The sequence below is a fragment of the Monodon monoceros genome, unplaced genomic scaffold, assembly GCF_005190385.1.
Source record: "Monodon monoceros isolate NGI ecotype Baffin Bay Population unplaced genomic scaffold, NGI_Narwhal_1 Super_Scaffold_5, whole genome shotgun sequence".
Taxonomy (NCBI): domain Eukaryota; kingdom Metazoa; phylum Chordata; class Mammalia; order Artiodactyla; family Monodontidae; genus Monodon; species Monodon monoceros.
In genome coordinates, this window is record NW_021703782.1 from 33,390,973 (window position 1) to 33,412,192 (window position 21,220).

At 42.7% G+C, this 21,220-nt stretch overlaps 1 protein-coding gene and 2 non-coding genes across 6 annotated transcripts in view; all 3 read left to right on the top strand.

The window, feature by feature from the left end:
• UBAP2 (ubiquitin associated protein 2) overlaps positions 1-21,220 on the top strand; it is a 119,952-nt gene that overhangs the window by 89,870 nt on the left and 8,862 nt on the right. For 3 of the 4 annotated variants that reach the window (XR_003790896.1, XM_029203995.1, XM_029203993.1), the window contains 8 exons: positions 494-683; positions 4,148-4,361; positions 7,345-7,622; positions 8,250-8,419; positions 12,301-12,514; positions 16,389-16,428; positions 18,535-18,718; positions 19,624-19,693. Coding sequence is in view for 3 of the 4 variants with exons in the window: in XM_029203995.1 (XP_029059828.1) it covers positions 494-683; positions 4,148-4,361; positions 7,345-7,622; positions 8,250-8,419; positions 12,301-12,514; positions 16,389-16,428; positions 18,535-18,718; positions 19,624-19,693 (1,360 nt within the window). In the remaining variant the exon portion in view is untranslated. The remainder of the gene's footprint in view (positions 1-493; positions 684-4,147; positions 4,362-7,344; positions 7,623-8,249; positions 8,420-12,300; positions 12,515-16,388; positions 16,429-18,534; positions 18,719-19,623; positions 19,694-21,220) is intronic. The other variant, XM_029203994.1, reaches the window with a different exon arrangement.
• LOC114884874 lies at positions 805-885 on the top strand. The gene has a single exon (XR_003790937.1). It is a non-coding gene; the product is annotated as a small nucleolar RNA SNORD121A (small nucleolar RNA).
• On the top strand, positions 17,806-17,887 carry LOC114884875. Its single transcript, XR_003790938.1, has one exon. It is a non-coding gene; the product is annotated as a small nucleolar RNA SNORD121A (small nucleolar RNA).

Consider the following 21,220-nt stretch of genomic DNA (forward strand, 5'->3'; position numbering starts at 1 on the left):
TTATGATAAATGTCAGACTGCTTCAGTGGTCTAGTACGGCTTTGGTCCTCATTCCTCAAAAATATGGATTCACTCTCCTTTAGGGAAGTTTAAGAGAGACTGGTTTCAAGTGATAAAGGGAGCCAGATATTCTAAAGGAAACAAGCCAAACTTGAGAGAACTGTTGAAGTGTACTCAGTTGCTCCAGGTTTTTAAATCAGTTGTCGTTGTGCCATTTCTGTGGAAACATCTTAATGCACCTTTTCGTTTCTCTTCTCTGCAAAGCCCTGTTTCACGCTCTGTGGCTTGGTATGCCTTTTTGGGGAGGAGGAGTGTGTGGCGGATGATTTGATTCCCTGCTTTTGGCTCCCTTAAACTCCAGTTTCCAAGGGTTTTCGTCACTGGGATTCTTTTTAGCATGAACTTATTACTTAATATTGACTCCCTTCTCAAATTCATTTTTTTGGTGAGATTTGCCTGTGACTCATTCTTCATTTGCTTTTTGTCTGCTTAGTGTTGATCTGGTAGCCTTGCTCCAGAAGCCTGTTCCTCACAGTCAAGCCTCAGAAGTCAACTCCTTTGAAACTTCCCAACAGCAGGGCTTTGGCCAAGCCCTTGTCTTCACAAATTCTCAGCACAACGGTCAGATGGCACAAGGGACTGGCAGCTCCACTGCTGTCAATCCCTATCCACCTCAGAGTCTGGTAACTCACTTTTATTTCAGTATGGGATTTTAAGGAATGTACCCATGAGCAAATGTATTCTAGAATGACACATGCCCTATGGTTATTTTTTACGTATAAAAGTTTTCTACACTAGATCTCGGTCCAGAAAACAATGATGTGATAATTTCCAAGCACATATCTGATGATGCCATGTGGAATTCAACTACTGAGTTTTCTGGATGAAGATAAAAATACTTCTTTATGATTCATTGAATTATGAATTAGTTTAGTTATAATCATTTAGTTAGGCATCCTTCTTACTAATGATTTTTTTTTCTTGGATTTTGTTTCAAAGTCTGTCTCTGTACTTAAGATGTTAAATTTTCATTTGTCTTCCAGTTTACTTAAATGCTAATGTTTGTGAGTATTGGCTTGCTAATATGCAAGAACAGTTTTTTCTAGGTCTGCCTAGGTTCTTACATTTTTTTCATTTTTATTTGTTATTCCAAAAAATTATGTAGTAGAGGCCCTTAAAATTTTAAATGCGTTTTCAATGGAACAGTGTCATCTGTTGCTGCATATATGACTCTGGCTCCCATAAGAATTAAACTCCCATCAGAAAGAAGTTCAGGAACCTTTAGTGAAGCATATGAAGATAGGTGATGGGAATAAAAGAGCATAGAACGTGAAAGAATGTAGCTGCAGAATGGTGAACTCAAGTCCCTATCCAACTGTGGGCAGTTCTGAGTTGGCAGAGGGGAGGTTGGAAGGGCTATAAACACAGATCCACAGCTTTCCCTAGTGACAATTACTTTGGTTCGTTCTTCGCTGTGTCCTACCTGAAATCTACAGTTGAAATGGAATTTCTTATGAATACGATATATGATAATCACCCTCTCCCACTTGACTCAAAATCCTTTGCTGTTCCCTAAAAAAATGGAGAATTGAATATGTAAACTTTTCATTGCTGTCTTCTACTCTACATAGTCATGTCATGTCAAGTATAACTGGCTTGGGAACTTGACATTTTTAGTGCCATTGTTGATAGTGTTTGAGAGGGTATCAGTGCTTGAAGTCGGACAGGCCCAAGGCAGGGTCCTGTCTCTGTTTTGAGAGGGCCCAGTAATACCCCTGAGTTTGACTGAACCATCCAATTTCTTTCCTCCATCTGCCACTGGTATACTGATGTGATGTCCTTGCTGACTTGCTGGAATCATAGTCAGGCCACTGAGAGCGTAGATAAGACGTGAGTTGAGTTTTTGTTTCTGTTTTTTACAGCATCCCCCAGGTATGTTGCTTTTTGTTGTGGACAACATCTTGAGAAACTGTTTGTTTAGCATATTAGAGCAGTGGTTCTCAACCCTACTGTACTTTTTTTAAAAAAAAAATATTTATTTGGCTACATTGGGTCTTAGCTGCGGCACACGAGATCTTCATTGCAGCATGCAGCATCTTTCATTGCAGCGCACGGGCTTTTCTCTAGTTGTGGCGTGTGGGCTCTAGAGCGCGCAGGCTTAGTTGCCCCACAGCATGTGGGATCTTAGTTCCGCAACCAGGAATTAAGTGTCCCCTGCATTGGAAGGCGGATTCTTATACCACTGGACTACCAGGGAAGTTCCAACCCTACTATACTTTTATAATCATTGGAAAACTTTAGTTAGTAGCAACATTAATAATGATAATAATAATAAAATTATACCAGATTCTACACAAGACCAGTCAGAATCTTTGGGCTTGGGCACTTGTGTGTGCTTATGTATATGTGAGTGCATGTGCACAAGTGTACCAATAGACACATTTGTAAACTGCCCCCATTGATTGAAATGCATAGGTGGAATTAAAGTCCTGTGCTAAGTGTTACCTAAAGCAAGGTGCTAGTCATTGATGCAGTGATGTCATCGTGTTGTGAAACACACAGAAAGTGCGTTAAGGTTAAATGCTGAAACAGGATAGAGATTAGGTAAGAAAACAGAGAAAGAATAGAAGCATCATCCAAGAAGCCTTTATTGAGCAAGTAGGCTTGAGCTGGGTTTTGGCGGATTTATAGCAACATAAGAGTAGTGTAGCGGGCAGCATGAGCACAGAATCAGGAGTAGCAATAAGTAATGTTAGCACAACTTTCTAATAGAAGCAGATTCTGTGTTTGATGTGCAATAATTGCCGACAGCCTAGTTTTGGAGAATTTGGATATCTTTAGAACAACTGGGATAGATAGTCCATGCCTTTGGGAATTGATAGCAGAAATAATTCTGCTCTCTAGATCTGACCTCTTGATGAAATGCAAATCATTTCTATTTTTAACCTTTAAGATGGTTATGGAAAGGGTTTTTTTTTTTTAATTTTTTTAATGTTTGCTTGTTTACTTATTTATTTATTGACCACACTACACGGCATGTGGGATCTTAGTTCCCCAACCAGGGATCGAACCTGTGCCCCCTTGTAGCGGAAGCACGGAATCTTAACCACTGGAATGCCAGGGAAGTCCCTGCAAAGTTATTTTTGACAAAGGACTTAACCTTTCCAGAAACTGAATGATCGTGATAAGTAAAAATGCAGTTGATCTGCAACTGTATGTTGTCTAGTCATAGGCTTTCATTCGCATTGGGAGCGTATTTGGTGTAGTTAGTCATCTAAACACCTTGAAATAAACACAGCAGTGTCTAGGGAATCTGCTCAATACACAAATACCACCTGTGTAATTCATATCTGATTTTAGAATACAAACTTTTTAAGTAAGTACTGTGACCTGCGTCTGATCTTGCCGGGTGACCCGATGGCTGATCTCTCTGTGACTAAACCTATTAAAAACATTAAAAAGTTAAAGACTGTATTTTGTTTTTCAGGCTTGTCTCTGTCATTTTATTCATGGTATTTCTGTTTACTTTAAAAAAAAGTAGTATTGTGTTTGTGAACTTGTGACATCACTTTTTAAATAAAAATCAATTTCTTAAAGTCTAGGGCAAATATTCCCCTTCCCTCTAACCTCTTTTTAAAAATTATTTGTTTATTTATTTATGGCTGCGTTGGGTCTTCGTTGCTGCGCACGGGCTTTCTCTAGTTGCCGCGAGCGGGGGCTACTCTTTGTTGCAATGCACGGGCTTTTCTTGTTGTGGAGCATGGGCTCTAGGTACGCGGGCTTCAGTAGTTGTGGCACGTGGGCTCAGTAGTTGTGGCTCACAGGCTTAGTTGCTCCACGGCGTGTGGGATCTTCCCGGACCAGGGATCGAACGCGTGTCCCCTGCATTGGCAGGTGGATTCTTAACTACTGCGCCACCAGGGAAGTCCCCCTCTAACCTCTTATATCAGAATCAGGAAGGACTGTTGGATTTATGTAGTCAGATCTTGTAATGTTTTCATGTAGTATTCACTCAGATGATTTTTACTAATCCAGAGTGTTTTAGGTTATAATTTTTTAAATCCTTGTGAAAATACATGGCGTGTTTTAGAGCCTGTTGTAGAAATTCTGTATCGCTGAGGACTTTTGCTTTTCTTTCCCTTTAAAGTCATCCGTCCTTGGTTCAGGATTTGGAGAGCTCGCACCTTCCAAAATGGCAAACATCACCAGTTCCCAGATTTTGGACCAGTTGGAAGCTCCAAGTTTGGGCCAGTTTACCACCACCCCAAGTTCACAGCAGAATAATACAGGTCCTCCCACAACCGCTTCTTCTTGGGACCTCAAGCCCTCAGCATCCCAGTCCTCAGTCCTTAGTCATTTTGGTAAGTGTATTTTGGTAAGTGTGGTGGTTTGCCCCTAGTGAGGACATGCCGAACATTAGCAGAGCAGGTTGACTTTTGCACACTAATGTGGATTTGACCAGACATATTTCTTTTTTAGTAGAACTTCTGCAGAGTTGCTGAGTTAAATCAGTCAGCTTGGCATTGTATAAATACCTGCATTTATTTGTTAATATTAGTAGTAGTAGTAAGTACATACCTTGAAGAGATGTGCAAAAACATGGAAATATTCATGCAAATATAAGGAAACAACACTTTGAATAAATGCCTAGACAGATTTTTTGAGCTTTATTAGAATAAGAAGGTGGAATGTGGACAACACTTTAAATCATATCCTCTGGTTGCTTTCTGATTCTAACACATGCATGTATCCACCATGATTTGGTCCAGGCTTAATGTCTGTGGTTTATAATTTAAAGGCATCATGTGTAAGTTGGATGTTTTCTAAGCTGTACTCCCATAGACTTTTTGACATTAAACCACCATTTCCCACCAACACACACATGCCACAATAGCAGGGGGTTACTTTAACCATAGGGTCAGCTGTCTGGTTTATGTTTAGGGTGTATTGAGAGACATGGAAGCACATTTCTCTGCTGAATGAAATGGTTTACTGTTATGGAAGTACCTGAGACTACTCTAGGTTTGAAGTCGTGTCTACCAAGGAATTCACTAAAGATTCAGTGCCCAAGGTTTTTACTGGGGGACTTGGTTACGTGGGCACCCTCCACCTAGTACAAACCAAAATTGTAGAATCCCAGAAGGAAAGCAAGTATTCAACATAAACCACATTGTACAAATAATCGAGGAGCAGAGAATCCCTTTTATCAGTTAGAGTGTAGGCATCCTTTGTCTAGAACATACCAAAATTCCCTGCTCCCAGACAGAAGCTGAGAGCCCATCTGCAAGCTGGCATTTCTGATGGCAGCTATAGGCCTCCTATGTATGTTAACTTTTTTCTGCACACTTAACAGATGAGTGGTGTGAGTTTTTAGATTTGAGCGTGCTATTCCCATATTCTTTAAAAGCCTGTCTTCTTTGTACATGCCTCTAATATCAAGCCAAAAATAGATTCATCTATGATGGAAATATACTAAGTCATGGGATGGCAAACCTTCAACTGGATTTGCCACCATTTGTGTAAGTACACTTTTATAGGAACACAGCCACAGCCATTCATTTCTGTTTTTCCTGTAACTACTTTCAATCTACAAAGGCAGAGTTGAGAATTTGCTAACAGATGGCCTTCAGAGCCTAAAATATTTACTGTCTTGTCCTTTGCAGGAAAGGATTGCCAACCTCTATCCTATATGACAGAGGTAGCATTTCAACTCAATGGTGGAAAGATGGTTTATTTCTGTTTGGTAACTGGCTGGAAAATGAAGTTGGATCCCTAACTCCCACTCTTCAGCAAAGTGCCAAATGAGTGAAATACCCAAACATAAATAATGAATCTAGAACAATAATAGAGAAAAACATGGGAAGATTTTGATATACTCTGTGTGAGGTAGACCTTTCTAGATATGATAGGAAACGCCATAACCAAATGAAAAGGGAGACAACCTATGAAAAAAAAATTTGTATCATAGGCAAAGGGCTAACTTCCTTAATATAAAAACTAACTAAAAATCAAGGAGACCAACAACGAAGTAAAAAAATGGTCAAGAGAGGGTATGGACAGAGTTCATAGGCAAAGAAAACTTAAGTGTATGCAATGATTTTTAGCCAAACATATCATTTTTTAAAAGAAATTTATTTATTTTTGGCTGCGTTGGGCCTTCGTTGCTGCGCGTGGGCTTTCTCTAGTTGCGGCGAGCGGGGGCTGCTCTTTGTTGTGGTGCGCCGGCTTCTCATTGCGGTGGCTTCTCTTGTTGCGGAGCACAGGCTCTAGGCGCACGGGCTCAGTAGTTGTGGTGCACGGGCTTAGTTGCTCCGCGGCATGTGGGTTCTTCCCGGACCAGGGCTCGAACCCATGTCCCCTGCATTGGCAGGCGGATCCTTAACCACTGAGCCACCAGGGAAGCCCTGAAACTTATATCATTTTAATTTGTGTCTTTTCTGCCATTTTTCCACCAATCAAACTAGGAAGGATAAAAGTGTGGTATTACAGTATGTTAAAAAGTTTGTGTTCTGTCTATGGATAGGAATTTTGAAGTGTTTGTCAAAATTTAAAATATAGTCACTCTTTGAACCAGCAGCTGTATTTTAGCAATTGATCCTACAGATATACTTGCACTTGACCAAAATGTCTTACATAGAAATATATTCATTGCAGCATTGTTTTTCATAGCAAGAGATTGGAAAACCTAAAAGTTTATTAATACAGTACTGGTTTTAAAAATCAATACCTATGTATGATGGATTACTTTGTAATCATAAAAATGAAGTAGCACCTTATACGTTAATGTGGAACAGTCTCTGAAAACTAAATGGTTTGCGAGGAAGCAAGATATATGTGTGTGTGTGTGTCTCTATGTATATATACTGAAACAGTATGTCTGAAGATATTCAAGAAACTGGGTACTGTGTCTGCTTCTGTGGATCAAATTTGGGGATGGGGTGGAAGGGTGATTTGTATTCACATCACATTCATGTGCATTTTTGTACCTTTTAGATTTTGTAATATCACATATGTTACTTACTGAAAAAAAATCAATAAAATAGTTTTCAGAAGTTAATATAAAACACCTATTCCCCACCCCATATGCTTTAGCATAAACTGAATCTCCTCTCTGCATAAGACATTAGCTACAAACCCATTCAGGTGTTCTTTTCAATCTGTCATATACCAGTTGTTAAACATTATAGACACACGCACACACCACGTTTGGGATTCAGCTAGAAGACGGTTGGGAGAAACTAGTGATGACAGCAACCCTTCAGCATCAGTGCTGGTGGAAGAGGGAGCTGTGAGCTCGTGTGCCTAAATGATTGATTGTTGCCCCCCACCCCCCCGCCTTCTTAGACTTCAAATCTCAGCCTGAGCCATCCCCTGTTCTTAGCCAACTGAGCCAACGACAGCAGCAGCAGACTCAGGCAGTCAGTGTTCCTCCTCCTGGGTTGGAGTCCTTTCCTTCCCAGGTGAAACTCCGAGAGTCAGCACCCAGAGACAGCAGTACCTCCACTGTGAACAAACTTCTGCAGCTTCCCAGCATGACTGTCGGAAACATCGCCGTGTCTGCTCACCAGCCACAGCCTAAACACGTCAAACTCCCTAAGCGGCGAATACCTCCAGCTTCTAAGGTGGGTCTTCCATCGTGAAGTCGCAGTCCCAAAGACGGACGTATTTTAACACTTAGTTCCTGTGGTATTTTCAAGTACATAGTTTACTGCTTTATGAGGACTTAGTCACTTCTGAGCAACTGGGCTAATATAGAGGGAATGGGTTTGTGCGAAGAGACAGGGACTGTGCGTTCAAATTACAGGTCTGGCTCAGGAAATCTGATGGTCTTGTGTATTTAACTCAGGACCTGCTGTTCTTACGTATTTAGCTGTGTTCTGTAGACAGAGGATGAGTGGTTCGTTGACCAGGTAATGCTTTCATTAGAGGCCCCTCTTCTTCACTCATCCTTCACCACAATCCTCCCCCCTCTCTTTGCTCAAAGAAGCAGTTGGTGGCACTGACCATTGTCCTGTTAACTTTTTTTTTTTTTTGTCCTGTTAACTTTTTAATTTTTCTTTGCTCTGTTCCTTTCTCTCTCTTTAAAAAAAAAAAAAATCATCTTCCTTTTTCCTTCCTTTCAGCCTTTCACTCCTTGTTCCTCAGGCCTGCCCACAATGCCCTGGGAACCCAGTGCTTGTTAGCTTTGTAGGCCTTGGGACTTGGAATCTCTGACCTCTGTTGCTGACATCATGGTTTTGCTTTTTCAGATCCCAGCTTCTGCAGTGGAAATGCCTGGTTCAGCAGATGTCACAGGATTAAATGTCCAGTTTGGCGCCTTGGAATTTGGATCAGAACCTTCTCTCTCTGAATTTGGATCAGCTGCAAGCAGTGAAAATAGTAGCCAGATTCCCATTAGCTTGTATTCGAAATCTTTAAGGTATACAACTTCCTACTTCTCTCTCTGGTTTTGACTGAATTAAGTCCTTTGCAAAGTAAAACAAAATAGAGCCTAAGAAATCACCTGGTGGAGAAAAGACACCCTATAGTGATGGGTTTGTGCCGTCATCACCAGTATCTAATTACAGAACATTTCTTCCATCACCCTAAAAAGAAATCCTGTGCCTGTTAGCAGTCACTTCCAATTTCCCCCCTCCCCCATCCCCTGGAAACCAGTAATCTGTCTCTGAATTTGCCTGTTCTGGACACTGCACATAACTAGAAAAAAATGCAGCAAGTGGCCTTTTGTATCTGACTTCTTTCACTTAGCATAGTGTTTTCAAGGGTCATCCATGTTACAGTGTGTATGCATTTTGTTTCCAAATAATATTTCATTTTGCAGATACATCACATTTTGTTTATTCATTCATTAGTTTATGGACATTTGGTTGCATCTACTTTTTGGCTATTATAAATCATGCTGTGTGAAAATTCAGTTAAAATTTTTGTGTGCTTTAATTTCTTTTGTATATATACCTAGGAATTGCTGGATCATATGGTAACTCTCATATTTAACCACTTGAGGAACTGTCAAACGTTTCCCACAGAGGCTGCAGCATTTACATTCCTACCAGTAGTTTATGAGGGATGCAGTTTCTATACATCTTTGTCAACACTTATTTTCTTTCAGTGGAATATTTTATAAATAGAGAATCCCAGATTTTAGATTCTATTTTATTAAATTTTTTACTTTCTAGAGCCAAAATCTGATAATTGCTTGAGTTCCCTTTTCTAAGGATGGACTCACAATATCTGGATTCCGTAAAGATTCTTAAGGATCCTTAAAGATGTCACCCTGCCTGTCAGTTAAATTAGGTGGGTCTAATTTGGGAGGGGGGGAGGGGTGGTTCTTTTGAATCTTCAGTTGCATCATTTAAATAATGCAGTAGTAACTGTGATTAAAAATCTTCCAACAAACAAAATCCCAGGACCAGATGGCTTCACAGGTGAATTCTATCAAACATTTAGAGAAGAGCTAACACCTATCCTTCTCAAACTCTTCCAAAATATAGCAGAGGGAGGAATACTCCCAAACTCATTCTGCGAGGCCACCATCGCCCCGATACCAAAACCAGACAAAGATGTCACAAAGAAAGAAAACTATAGGCCAATATCAGTGATGAACATAGACGCAAAAATCCTCAACAAAATACTAGCAAACAGAATCCAACAGCACATTAAAAGCATCATACACCATGATCAAGTAGGGTTTATCCCAGGAATGCAAGGATTCTTCAATATACACAAATCAGTCAACGTGGTACACCATAGTAACAAACTGAAGGAGAAAAACCATATGATCATCTCAATAGATGCAGAGAAAACTTTCAACAAAATTCAACACCCATTTATGATAAAAACTGTCCAGAGAATGGGCATAGAGGGAACCTACCTCAACATAATAAAGGCCATATATTACAAACCCACAGCCAACATCGTTCTCAGTGGTGAAAAACTGAAACCATATCCTCTATGATCAGGAACAAGACAAGGTTGCCCACTCTCACTGCTGTTATTCAACATAGTTTTGGAAGTTTTAGTCACAGCAGTCAGAGAAGAAGAAAAAGAAATAAAAGGATTCCAAATCAGAAAAGAAGAAGTAAGACTGCCACTGTTTGCAGATGACATGATACTACACGTGAGAATCCTAAAGATACCACCAGAAAACTACTAGAGCTAATCAATGAATTTGGTAAAGTAGCAGGATACAAAATTAATGCACAGAAATCTCTTGCGTTCCTATACACTAACGACAAAAAATCTGAAAGACAAATTAAGGAAACAACCCCATTTACCTTTGCAACAAAAAGAATAAAATACCTAGGAATAAACTTCCTGAGGAGACAAAAGACCTGTATGCAGAAAACTATAAGACAATGATGAAAGAAATTAAAGACGATACAGACAGATGGAGAGATATACCATGTTCTTGGATTAGAAGAATCAACATTGTGAAAATGACTCTACTACCCAAAGCAATCTACAGATTCAGTGCAATCCCTACCAAGCTACCAATGGCGTTGTTCATAGAACTAGAAACAAAAAATTTTACAATGTTTATGGAAATGCAAAAGACCCCGAATAGCCAAAGCAATCTTTTTTTTTTTTTTTTTAAATAAATTTATTTATTTGTTTTTGGCTGCATTGGGTCTTCGTTCCTGCGTGCGGGCTTTCTCTAGTTGCAATGAATGGGGGCCACTCTTCATTGCAGTGCACAGGCTTCTCGTTGCGGCGGCCTCTCCTGTCACAGAGCACAGGCTCCAGGTGTACGGGCTTCAGTAGTTGTGACATGTGGGCTCAGTAGTTGTGGCTCGCGGGCTCTAGAGTGCAGGCTCAGTAGTTCTGGTGCACGGGCTTAGTTGCTCTGCGGCATGTGGGATCTTCCCAGACCAGGGCTCTAACCTGTGTCCCCTGCATTGACAGGCGGATTCCCAACCACTGTGCCACCAGGGAAGCCCCCCAAAGCAATCTTGAGAAGGAAAAACGGAGCTGGAGGAACCAGGCTCCCTGACTTTAGACTATACTACAAATCTACAATAATCAAGACAGTATGGTACTGGCACAAAAACAGAAATATGGATCAGTGGAACAGGGTAGAAAGCCCAGAGATAAACCCACGCACATATGGTCACCTAATTTATGACAAAGGAAGCAAGAATATACAATGGAGAAAAGACAGCCTCTTCAGTAAGTGGTGCTGTGAAAACTGGACAGCTACATGTAAAAGGAATGAAATTAGAACACTTCCTAACACCATATACAAAAGTAAACTCAAAATGGATTAAAGACCTAAATGTAGGACCGGACACTGTAAAACTCAGAGGAAAACATAGTTAGAACACTCTGACATAAATCACAGCAAGATCCTATTTGATCCACCTCCTAGAGAAATGGAAATAAAAACGAAAATAAACACATGGGACCTAATGAAACTTGAAAGCTTTTGCACAACAAGGGAAACCATAAACAAGACGAAAAGACAACCCTCAGAATGGGAGAAAATATTTGCCAATGAAGCAACTGACAAAGGATTAACCTCCAAAATTTAGAAGCAGCTCATGCAGCTCAATGTCAAAAGAGCCAACAACCCAATGCAAAAATGAGTGTAAGACCTAAATAGACATTTCTCCAAAGAAGATACACAGATTGCCAACAAACACATGAAAGGATGCTCAACATCACTAATCATTAGAGAAATGCAAATCAAAACCACAATGAGGTATCACTTCACACCGATCAGAATGGCCATCATCAAAAAATCTACAAACGTTCTTCAGAACCTAGGGGCAGGATAGGAATAAAGACACAGATGTAGAGAATGGACTTGAGGACCCGGGGAGGGGGACAGGTAAGAAGCTGGGACGGAGTGAGAGAGTGGCATGGACATATACACACTACCAAATGTAAAACAGATAGCTAGTGGGAAGCAGCTGCATAGCACAGGACGATCAGCTCGGTGCTTTGTGACCACCTAGAGGGGTGGGATAGGGAGGATGGGAGAGAAACGCAAGCGGGAGGAGATGTGGGGATATATGTGTATATGTATAGCTGATTCACTTTGTTATACAGCAGAAACTAACACCATTGTAAAGCAATTACATACAATAAAGATGTTACAAAAAAATAAAAAGTAATGCAGATGATCCTGGATTGGATCCTGCACGAGAAGAATTAACAACTAAATAAATAATGCAGTAGTGTAAATTTGTAGTTACAGATATGTTTATTTAATTTAGAATATGACAATAAAGAGATGAAATCACTCCATGAAAACCTGTAAAGTGACACAAATTTATGTCTCATGTCTTTTATTCTTTGTAGTGACTCTTTGAATACCTCCCTAGCAGTGACCAGTGCAGTGCAGAACTCCACCCATACAACTTCAGTCATTACCTCCTCCAGTCTGACCAGCTCATCGCTGAGCTCCACTAGTCCCGTAACAACATCTTCCTCCTACGACCAGAGTTCTGTGCATGACAGGAGCGCATACCAAAGCTCTGTGAGTCCATCGGAGTCAGCTCCAGGAACCATCATGGTTAGTGGTGTTTCCGGTTTCTCCTCATAGGAAATCCTATTTGGAGCTCAGTGTGTAGTTGGGAAATCATGCTTTTTGGCTAAGATTTCCTTTTAGAAATGGCTAACCTTTTAAGTAGAATCCGTATAGTTCGTTGGATTTGCCATTAGTGGCCATCTCATTTGAAACCTGTGTTTCAAGCACCCTTGCACAAGGATTGTGTGAATGGACCCAGACGCTTGGTATAAGGATAGTGTAAGGATATACCCTGAGTTGTTCAGGGCGGCTTGGATGGCGTAGGCTGGGACTATAGTCTGTAATATTTCGCTTTCCTGTAAGGCAAAGACATTCAAGCATTATAGCGAGAGCTACTTTAAAGAGTGGATGAGAACATGAAAATAATGAAAACAATTGAATTGGCATAGCAGAAATTTGGGTATGTTGTCTTTTCTTAGGTTTCCTTCTAAGATTCTGAGGAAATATTTATACGTATCAACTTAAGAGATTTTTCCTCCCTTCCTTTTCCACCTTTCATGTTAGATGTTTTCCTCAAATGTCTGGTGATTCCAGGCTGCCCACTTGACACTAAAAGGTTAACTGCCTGTGGCAGTAGGTTGTTGGATGTGGGCTTTCGTGAGGGACAGTGTGGGCGGCCATTTCTCTAGGGGTGGGGAGTTCCTTCATCAGCCCCTGTGGGCCTTTTCTGTTGAGTTTGTTTAGATTCTCCAGGGACTGTTCTTCTAGTCTCTTCCCTGTAGGGCCTATACCTGTCTGTTAGTGTCTTAAGAGCCTAGTGCAGACAGAAGGCTGCCGTTGGAATAATTTGTTTTGTCTGCATTGACTTAATCTGTGTTTTTTTAATAGTACTCCTTGCCATGTGTTACCCTCTTGATGAAATTTAGAGCCTGTGGGAGAAGGTGGAAGGGGGCATTCACCCTGCTGTACAGAGTTTAAAACATTTCTCCTATGTTTAGCCCTACCTGCATACCCACTTCCAAAGTTATGTGATATATATAAGTACTGAGTTGCTTGGTGTGGTTCTTTGATATCAGTTGAGTGGTTTTCTGGTTTTCCCTACTAGTTGCTTATGATTTGGCTTTACCCGGTCAGCTAAGTCATAGTTACTCTCTGGCATCTGCTTTCTACTGTACAAAATTTTGTTGCTCTCATTTTCCACCTGTATTTGCCTTTCTTGGTTTACATATTTTTAAAAAGCTGTGTATTCTTCATATATCTTCTTTAAGAAGTTTATTTTTGTGATTTCCGACATGGCAACCACTAGCCACATGTAGTAGTTTATTTAAATTAAATACACAATTAAAAGTTTAGTTTCTCAGACACACCACATTTTAATGCTCACTGTCTAGATATGGTTAGTCACTACAATATAAGACCAAGCACACACAGACAGTATTTCCATTATTGCAGAATATTCTGTTCCTGGGCTTCCCTGGTGGCACAGTGGTTAAGAATCCGCCTGCCAATGCAGGGGACACAGGTTCAAGCCCTAGTCCGGGAAGATCCCACGTGCTGCGGAGCAGCAAAGCCCGTGCGCCACAACTACTGAGCCTGCACTCTAGAGCCCACGAGCCACAACTACTGAGCCTGCGTGCCACAGCTTCTGAAGCCCGCGTGCACCTAGAGCCCATGCTCCGCAACAATAGAAGCCACTGCTATGAGGAGCCCACACACCGCAGCAAAGAGTAGCCCCCGCTCACCACAACTAGAGACAGCCAGCGCGCAGCAACAAAGACCCAATGCAGCCAAAAATAAATAAATAATTTAAAAATATATTCTGTTGCCTTGGAACGTGCTGGTCTATAGTTTCTAAACCATAAATCAGACTGTGTGCTTAAATCTGTCATCTCCATGACATCTCAGTTCCAGCTCTAACTTTACCTCTTGTTCTGCTTGTCTGTATCACTGTTCACCTCGTTTCTTGCTCAGCTAATTGAACCAGATTTCTGATCTCTCCCGATCATCTGATACTTTATTTTTGTTCCCACCATGCTTCTGCCTAGAATTTCCCCCATCCCAAATAATATGGCTCCTTTGTTGTGTCAATTTGTCCATTGTTTGTGGAGTGTTTTGGTTTTGTTTTTAATATTTTTTAATCGAAGTATAGTTAATTTACAATGTTGTGTTAGTTTCAGGTATACAGCAAAGTGATTCAGTTATACACATATATTCTTTTTTAGATTCTTTTCCATTATAGATTATTACAAGATATTAAATATAGTTCCTTGTGCTATACAGCAGGACCTTGTTGCTCCGTTGTTTGTATTTAAAAATGATTTTCTAGGGACTTCCCTGGTGATCCAGTGGCTAAGACTCCATGATGCCAATGTAGGGGCTCCGGGTTCAATCCCTGGTCAGGGAACTAGATCCCACATGCTTGCAACTAAGATACCGTATGCCCACAACTGAGACCCGGCACAGCCAAATAAATTAAAAAAATGATTTTCTAGGTGGGATGAAGTGTTCCTAAGTTATGATGGCAGCTGTTTCGTTCCCCTTTTCTATTTTTTTTGTCTGGTGTAGTTTTTTCTGTTTGTTTGTTTTTGCGGTATGTGGGCCTCTCACTGTTGTGGCCTCTCCCGTTGCGGAGCACAGGCTCCGGACGCGCAGGCTCAGCGGCCATGGCTCACAGGCCCAGCCGCTCCGCGGCATGTGGGATCTTCCCGGACCGGGGCACAAAGCCGTGTCCCCTGCATCGGCAGGCGGACTCTCAACCACTGCGCCACCAGGGAAGCCCTCTGGTGTAGTTTTGAGAAGACTTTGTATGTCAGGGTTTGTGCTGTCTTGGCTGCACATGCTTGATGTCATGTGTATGTATTTACTGAATAGTGAACCCCTGTTGAGAGGGAGGCAAAAGAGTAGAACTTTGATTGCTCTCCACCCGTCTTTGTATATTGGTGTTTCCCTTTCTCTGACTTTAGTCTTTTAACTCGTTTTGTTTTTTCCTAGCAGTTCTGTTTTATTGTCTACATTTCTTGTAAATAAACTCATTGTTTTAAGACTAAAATGTGTTGTAAATTAAGATTTTATGAGCAGAAATTGTACTGGATTTTGGTTAAGGCAGAGTCAAAAGCTATAAGGTTTGTCTTTTATTTTTAAGTAGTTTTGACATTTGTGAGAAGGTCACTTCCTCAGGTTCCTTCTCCCATCCAGGACCAGGGTCTGAGCCCTGTAGGTTCCAGTGTCAATCAGTCTTTGCCGGGTCTCCCCACCCAGTCTGTGGAAGTAAAGTTTTCCTTGTGAGGATGCCTCCTTCTGTGAGAAGGTTCCAGTGAAGTGCTTTATGGTTAACTCAAACCAGTTGTTTTCAGATTCTGTTCTTTTTGGGACTGACTACCAAACAGTCCTAACTCACTCTTTCCCCACCCAGTTCAGAAAAAAACGTGTTTCAAAGTAACGTCTTTCTCTGAGAACCATTTTGTTAATAATATAAAATATGATAATTCCTTGTATGAAAGTTATCTTTGTTATAATTTGGAAACATTTTCTTTCTTGTATGGGGGGTACTCAGGAGACAGAATGTGCTTGAGACAGGAAGGCTTGTGGAGATTTCAATATAATGAGAATTCCTAAGTCCTTCCTATGGCTTAATAATTTTTAGGACTGTTTCATTGCTTCCTGTGCTTTTGGTCTTATGTTTTATCCTTGTTACTTCCTTAAATACCCAGTTTGTTTTAAAAAAAAATGTCAGCTTGTTGAGATTTATTAAGAATTTGTTGTATTGCCTCTCCTTTTATTAAGAAACAAAACAAAATAGGCCATAGTTCTTTGCTTAATTCATAATGCTTCATATGTTTGTGGCTAAATCCCGTAGAAAGTCATCTAGGTTGTCATTTGATTCTGCGGGTTTACTTACTTTCTTTTCTCTTTCTTACAGAATGGACATGGTGGTAGTCGAAGTCAGCAGACAGTAGACAGTAAGTATATGAGCTAACTATTCTTGTCGTGGCTGGTGGAAACCACAGACAGAAAAAGAGCGTAGCTAATGTGATGGGAAAACGATTGGCCAATGGCTAATTCTGCAAAAATAGTCCTTCTACATTTTTTCTGAGAGCTGTGTCTGATCCATCGTTGGCATCATTTCTTTGCGTTTAGAGTTTAGCTAGAGATCCCCCGTGACCAGGTTGGAGCTGATGGTATTATTAGAAATGTTATATCCACAGCAAGAAGGAGGTATTGTGTTATTCTGCCCTTGTCAGACTGCACCCCCAAGTGTAGAGTGTAGGCTGGATTTAAAAGATGCTTTGCTCAGAGGCCCAGGTTCCAGGATGCTCGGAGGGCTCTCACTTCAATAATGTGAAAGACATTTCAAGCAGAAATTGGCATGCTAGTTCAGGAAAGACATTGTGAGGAAGAGAGATAAAATGTTGCTCACTATAAACACTTGGCAGAAAAGGAGGGGGCCCTCCACATCCAGCACAGCTCAGTGATCACTGGAGATAGTGTAGGTGAATCCCCGTTAGTTGTTTCCTTTGTTCTTAGCTAATTTATCTATGGTTATGATCATAGTCTAAAATGAAACTGATTTTCATTCATCATTCAGTAAAGCAAATGGGTATCCACTTTCGGTATGGAAGTCAAAAAGACCCTCTTTATTTAGGAATTTTTGGAGAGTGGCCATGGGATTTTGCCAGACCAGGAGTGGGCCTCAGTTGGAATTGAAATGACACATGTGATAACGTGGGTAGCTCTGAGAACATTGGATGTCACAGGAAGTGTGAATTCCACAAGCCGTAGTGGGAAGTTTCTTTTGTCCAGGCATGGGCTCGAGAGCACATAGAGGTGTACTGGAGATTTTAAGTGAGATAATGAGATGTGAAATGTCCATAAAACATAGTGCACGTTTTAGATAGGTTTTTATGTCCTGTGCTCTCTTCTCCAACCGTCTCTCTCTCTCTCTCTCTCTCTCTCTCTCTCTCTCTCTCTCTCTCTTTCTCTCTCTGTCTCACACACACACACACACACATACACACTCAAATTCATACAAACACACGTTCTTTGAGAGGCTTTCTGTGAACCTGTCATTAACATGATCCGACACTCAGGGAGGTGAGTTTGGGGCCAGGGACATCTATGGTGTGTTTATCTAGTTTCTGTAAGAACAGGTGTCATTTGGGGAAGGACTGTGAGTAAAAAGCAAGCCTCAGGGTTGTGAAGACCACTCTTAAGAACTGACTGTGCTGTGTTGCCCTGTTGCTGTCTGTTCTGGTTTTCGAGCGATCCTCCATTTAGAGACTAGTGTGTGTCCCCTGGACTCCCAGGGCCTCCCGAGGAAAGGTGCTGCCTCCTCCTAACTGGAAAAGACAATGATGCTTTATTCCCAAGCACATATCTGAGTTGTATGTGTGGATGGCACTAAAACTGAGTCTTTTCTGCAGCTAGGATTGATCGCATTCATGCTCTTCTGAAAGCCTAACGCGTGCGTTTGTGTGCTCTGAGGTCTGTTCTGTTCAAGCACATGCGAAGGAAGTGCTCACTGCGCTTTTGAAAGTAGGTGTGGACAGCAGGGGTGTCTTCTGCAGATTTTAGGCCTGTGTAGCTCTCCACAGTATATGTACCCTGGGCTATCAACCCCTTCCTGCCCTAAACTGTCTGTGACCTTTCACAAAGTCAGCCTGATTTGATAGAAGCAGACCTAACCCCTGGGTGGTTCGCCTACCAGATTTTCACTGTCCCTTGCTGTGCTCATGTTGTAACTGTATTTGTCAAACTCAGAGCCTCTTTCCCTTTCTGGGTGTGGCTCAGGGTCGGGTCCCTTTAGTTGGGAGGAGTATGTTCACCCCAGAGGGGCTGTGTATGCTGGTAAAGATGTCATTTCTCTCCTTGCCTGGGGCCTGTGTTCTGACAGTCCTCTCCATAGTCACAGCAGACAGAGAAGGGCCTACCTGTGGCATGCTTGTGCATTTTCCCCGGGGGTGTAACTTTGTATATGTCTCAACTGAGCCTGACGTGTCACAAAACATTGAGCATATTTCTGATACTTAACGGTTGGTTCTGGTGCTAAACAGATCTGTTTCTTACAGCTCCTTCATCTGTTCCAGCTCCAAAGACAACAGACCCTCCCTCCGCCCTCCCATCCGTGGGCTCCCTGCCCAGCACCACCTCCTGCACTCAGCTTCTGCCCTCTGTACCCCAGCACACTGCCGCTCTGCCCTCCTTGTCCCAGCCTGGTGACCTGTCCAGCAGCCCCCTCTCTCAGCTTAGCAGGTATGTGGAAAATACGGGCCCAGAGTCCGAGGCACACGGGGGCGAAGTCCTGGAGCCCTTCTACATGGCTGTTCCCATGAGCAGAACACACTGTTGCTCCCTGCATGACGTCCTGGCCTTTTGCAGTAAGGCTGCAGCGTAGGTGGCTGGGTAGGGTCTCACAGGCATCGAGTGTGAAAGCCTTGCTGGCCTGTAATGCCCCTGCTGTCACAGAGCCCTGGGTCCCCTGGGAATCAGGTGGGTCCAAGGGGTCACTGCTACTCTTCTTCAGCCCTCAGGAGGGTGCCCCGAACCTTGTCTCTCCTCCGCATTCTGGGCCCCGTTGCTGTGATGTGGGGTGAGAGTGCTGGGGGTTTTCTGAGCAGGTCACTGCCTCGCACTTGTCGTGGTGTCAGAGATCAAGTTATCAGAACAGGGTGCAGGAGAATGGTATTTGTCTGGTCCTTACCCGGTCTTCTGAGTAGACTTCTCCTCTTTCCTCCTGTAGCCAGGAACAAAAGCGTTTGGTTTGAGTTCTGCATTTGATGGGAATTCAAGCTCTGTCTCTGGCATGTGGGGTTGAACATAGGAACTTTCTTCCCTCACACACAAATTTAATGCGGTCTCTGGGGCTGGCCGTGTTCTTAGTGCAATCCTGTTCTTAGCATTTACAGTCTGCAGAGCAAATGGTTAGAGTTGTCTGAGCTGGCTCTGTAGCTTTCCTAGGGCAGGATGTCCCAGATCCTCATGGTGAGTGACCCTTTAGATCATTTCTAAACACAGAGCACCTGGACTGGGTTCCAAGGCCACATGGAAGGAAGGATGTGAAGGGATGGGCAAGCTCGTGTGCAGCCCTCCTAGACGCGTGGGTCCCTCGGGTGGAGTACTGGGGGGGTGCACACGTGGGGCTCTGCCTTGTCTTCCAGCTCTCTCTCCGGCCACCAGAGCAGCCTCTCCTCTGCGCACACGGTGCTCTCCACCAACACGTCACACACGGTAAGTGTTTTCCTTGCTCCCTCGCCCAGCACCCTGCTTAGCCAGCTTGGAGCTTAGTCATGTGCAGGTGGGGCTTTAGTTTGTGGATTTTAAATATCTGAAATACTCTAATAGGTTGGCTGTAATGTCTCCATCTAGGTACATGGTTTGAACAGATGATTTCCTAGGCAACATGGAGGACATCTTGCTTCCTAAGTCCATGTCTCTGTGGAAGAATTGGTTCTCCATACCTGATAGATGATTGGCAGGGCTGTCAGGTGGTGAATTTGCTCCCAAGAACTCACTGAGCTCCCTGTTCATGATAGGAGACCTTTCTACCTGGCAGGGTTGGTTTCATTTGCTGGAGCTTCTTATGTTGAGGTCTTTGCAAGTTTTGTAGAGGAAAGTAGACTCGTTGCTAACTTCCGCGTGGGCTCTACTAAAAGTCAAGTTTAATCAAGAGCAGTGTTCCTGGGGAATGCTCTGTTACTTTGTGAAGCCCACTGTAGGGAGAGTGCTTGAAAGGAAAGGGAGAGCTCTGAGACTGACAGCCCAGTCAGTGTAACTGCATTCCAGGTTGCTGGTGGTCGTGGAGACTTCACTCTTGCCATCTCAGGCCATCTTCCCCAGCTCAGAGGCAGAGGCTTTGGGAAGGTTGCTGCTGAAGAAGGAAGTGTGGGTGTGGAGAGGCAAGAGTGGAAGCACAAGCGGGCGAGTGTCCTGGTGCGCTGAAGAGTGACCTAGATGGTGGTTGCTGAGGTGCGGCTTCTGAGCTGTGGAGCTGGGAGCGTGGTCTTGGGTAGGACTCGGTCTAGACCGAGCGGACTGAGGGCTGGCAGCCGGGCTGTTCAAGGAGGCAGGGCAGCGGGCGGGTGTTGTGCTAGCAGCCGGGGAGGCTGGAACGTGGAAGGAAAGGTGCCTGGAGAAAGCACAGTGTCCCTCTCCTGGGAGACAGCAGGCTTCCACAAGGTGGAAGTAGATGGTTCCTCAAGTAGGGAAGGAAGTTTTGGGTGCAGATGAACGGGAGAGTCGGGAAACTGGGGGAAATTGGTTTCCTCTGAAGAAGTCGAATCTTTCGCTGTAGAATGAAGCAATGGAAAAGATTCAGGTCCTATCCTTTATCAGGACCTGGCTAACATCGTGGCTTTCATACTCTAGCTTTCCAAGTGAAATCAGTTTACACATAATTCTTTGTCTTAAAACACATAGATCACTGTCTTCATAGCAGAGATTGGTGTGAATATCTCTGCCCTTGGAGTAAGTTGCCCACCAGCCAGTGCCTCCTGTTTGGCCAGTGGGAGCCCTGAGATGTCCCCTTTGTGAGCCCTGCAGAGCTGGCCCCCTGTTCCGGGCACTGTGTGTTGGAGCCCAGAGCTCTTGCTCTCATGGGTTAGCTGCACTCTGTGTCTTAGCAGGAAACCCCAAATCTTACAGTCCCAATGGCCACAACCAGAATCACCTAGTACAATTGTTAACGTCGTTACAGATTCAATAACGAAAGACATAAAAAGATATATACTGAAAAGTTTTTGTCTCTTTTCTACTTGG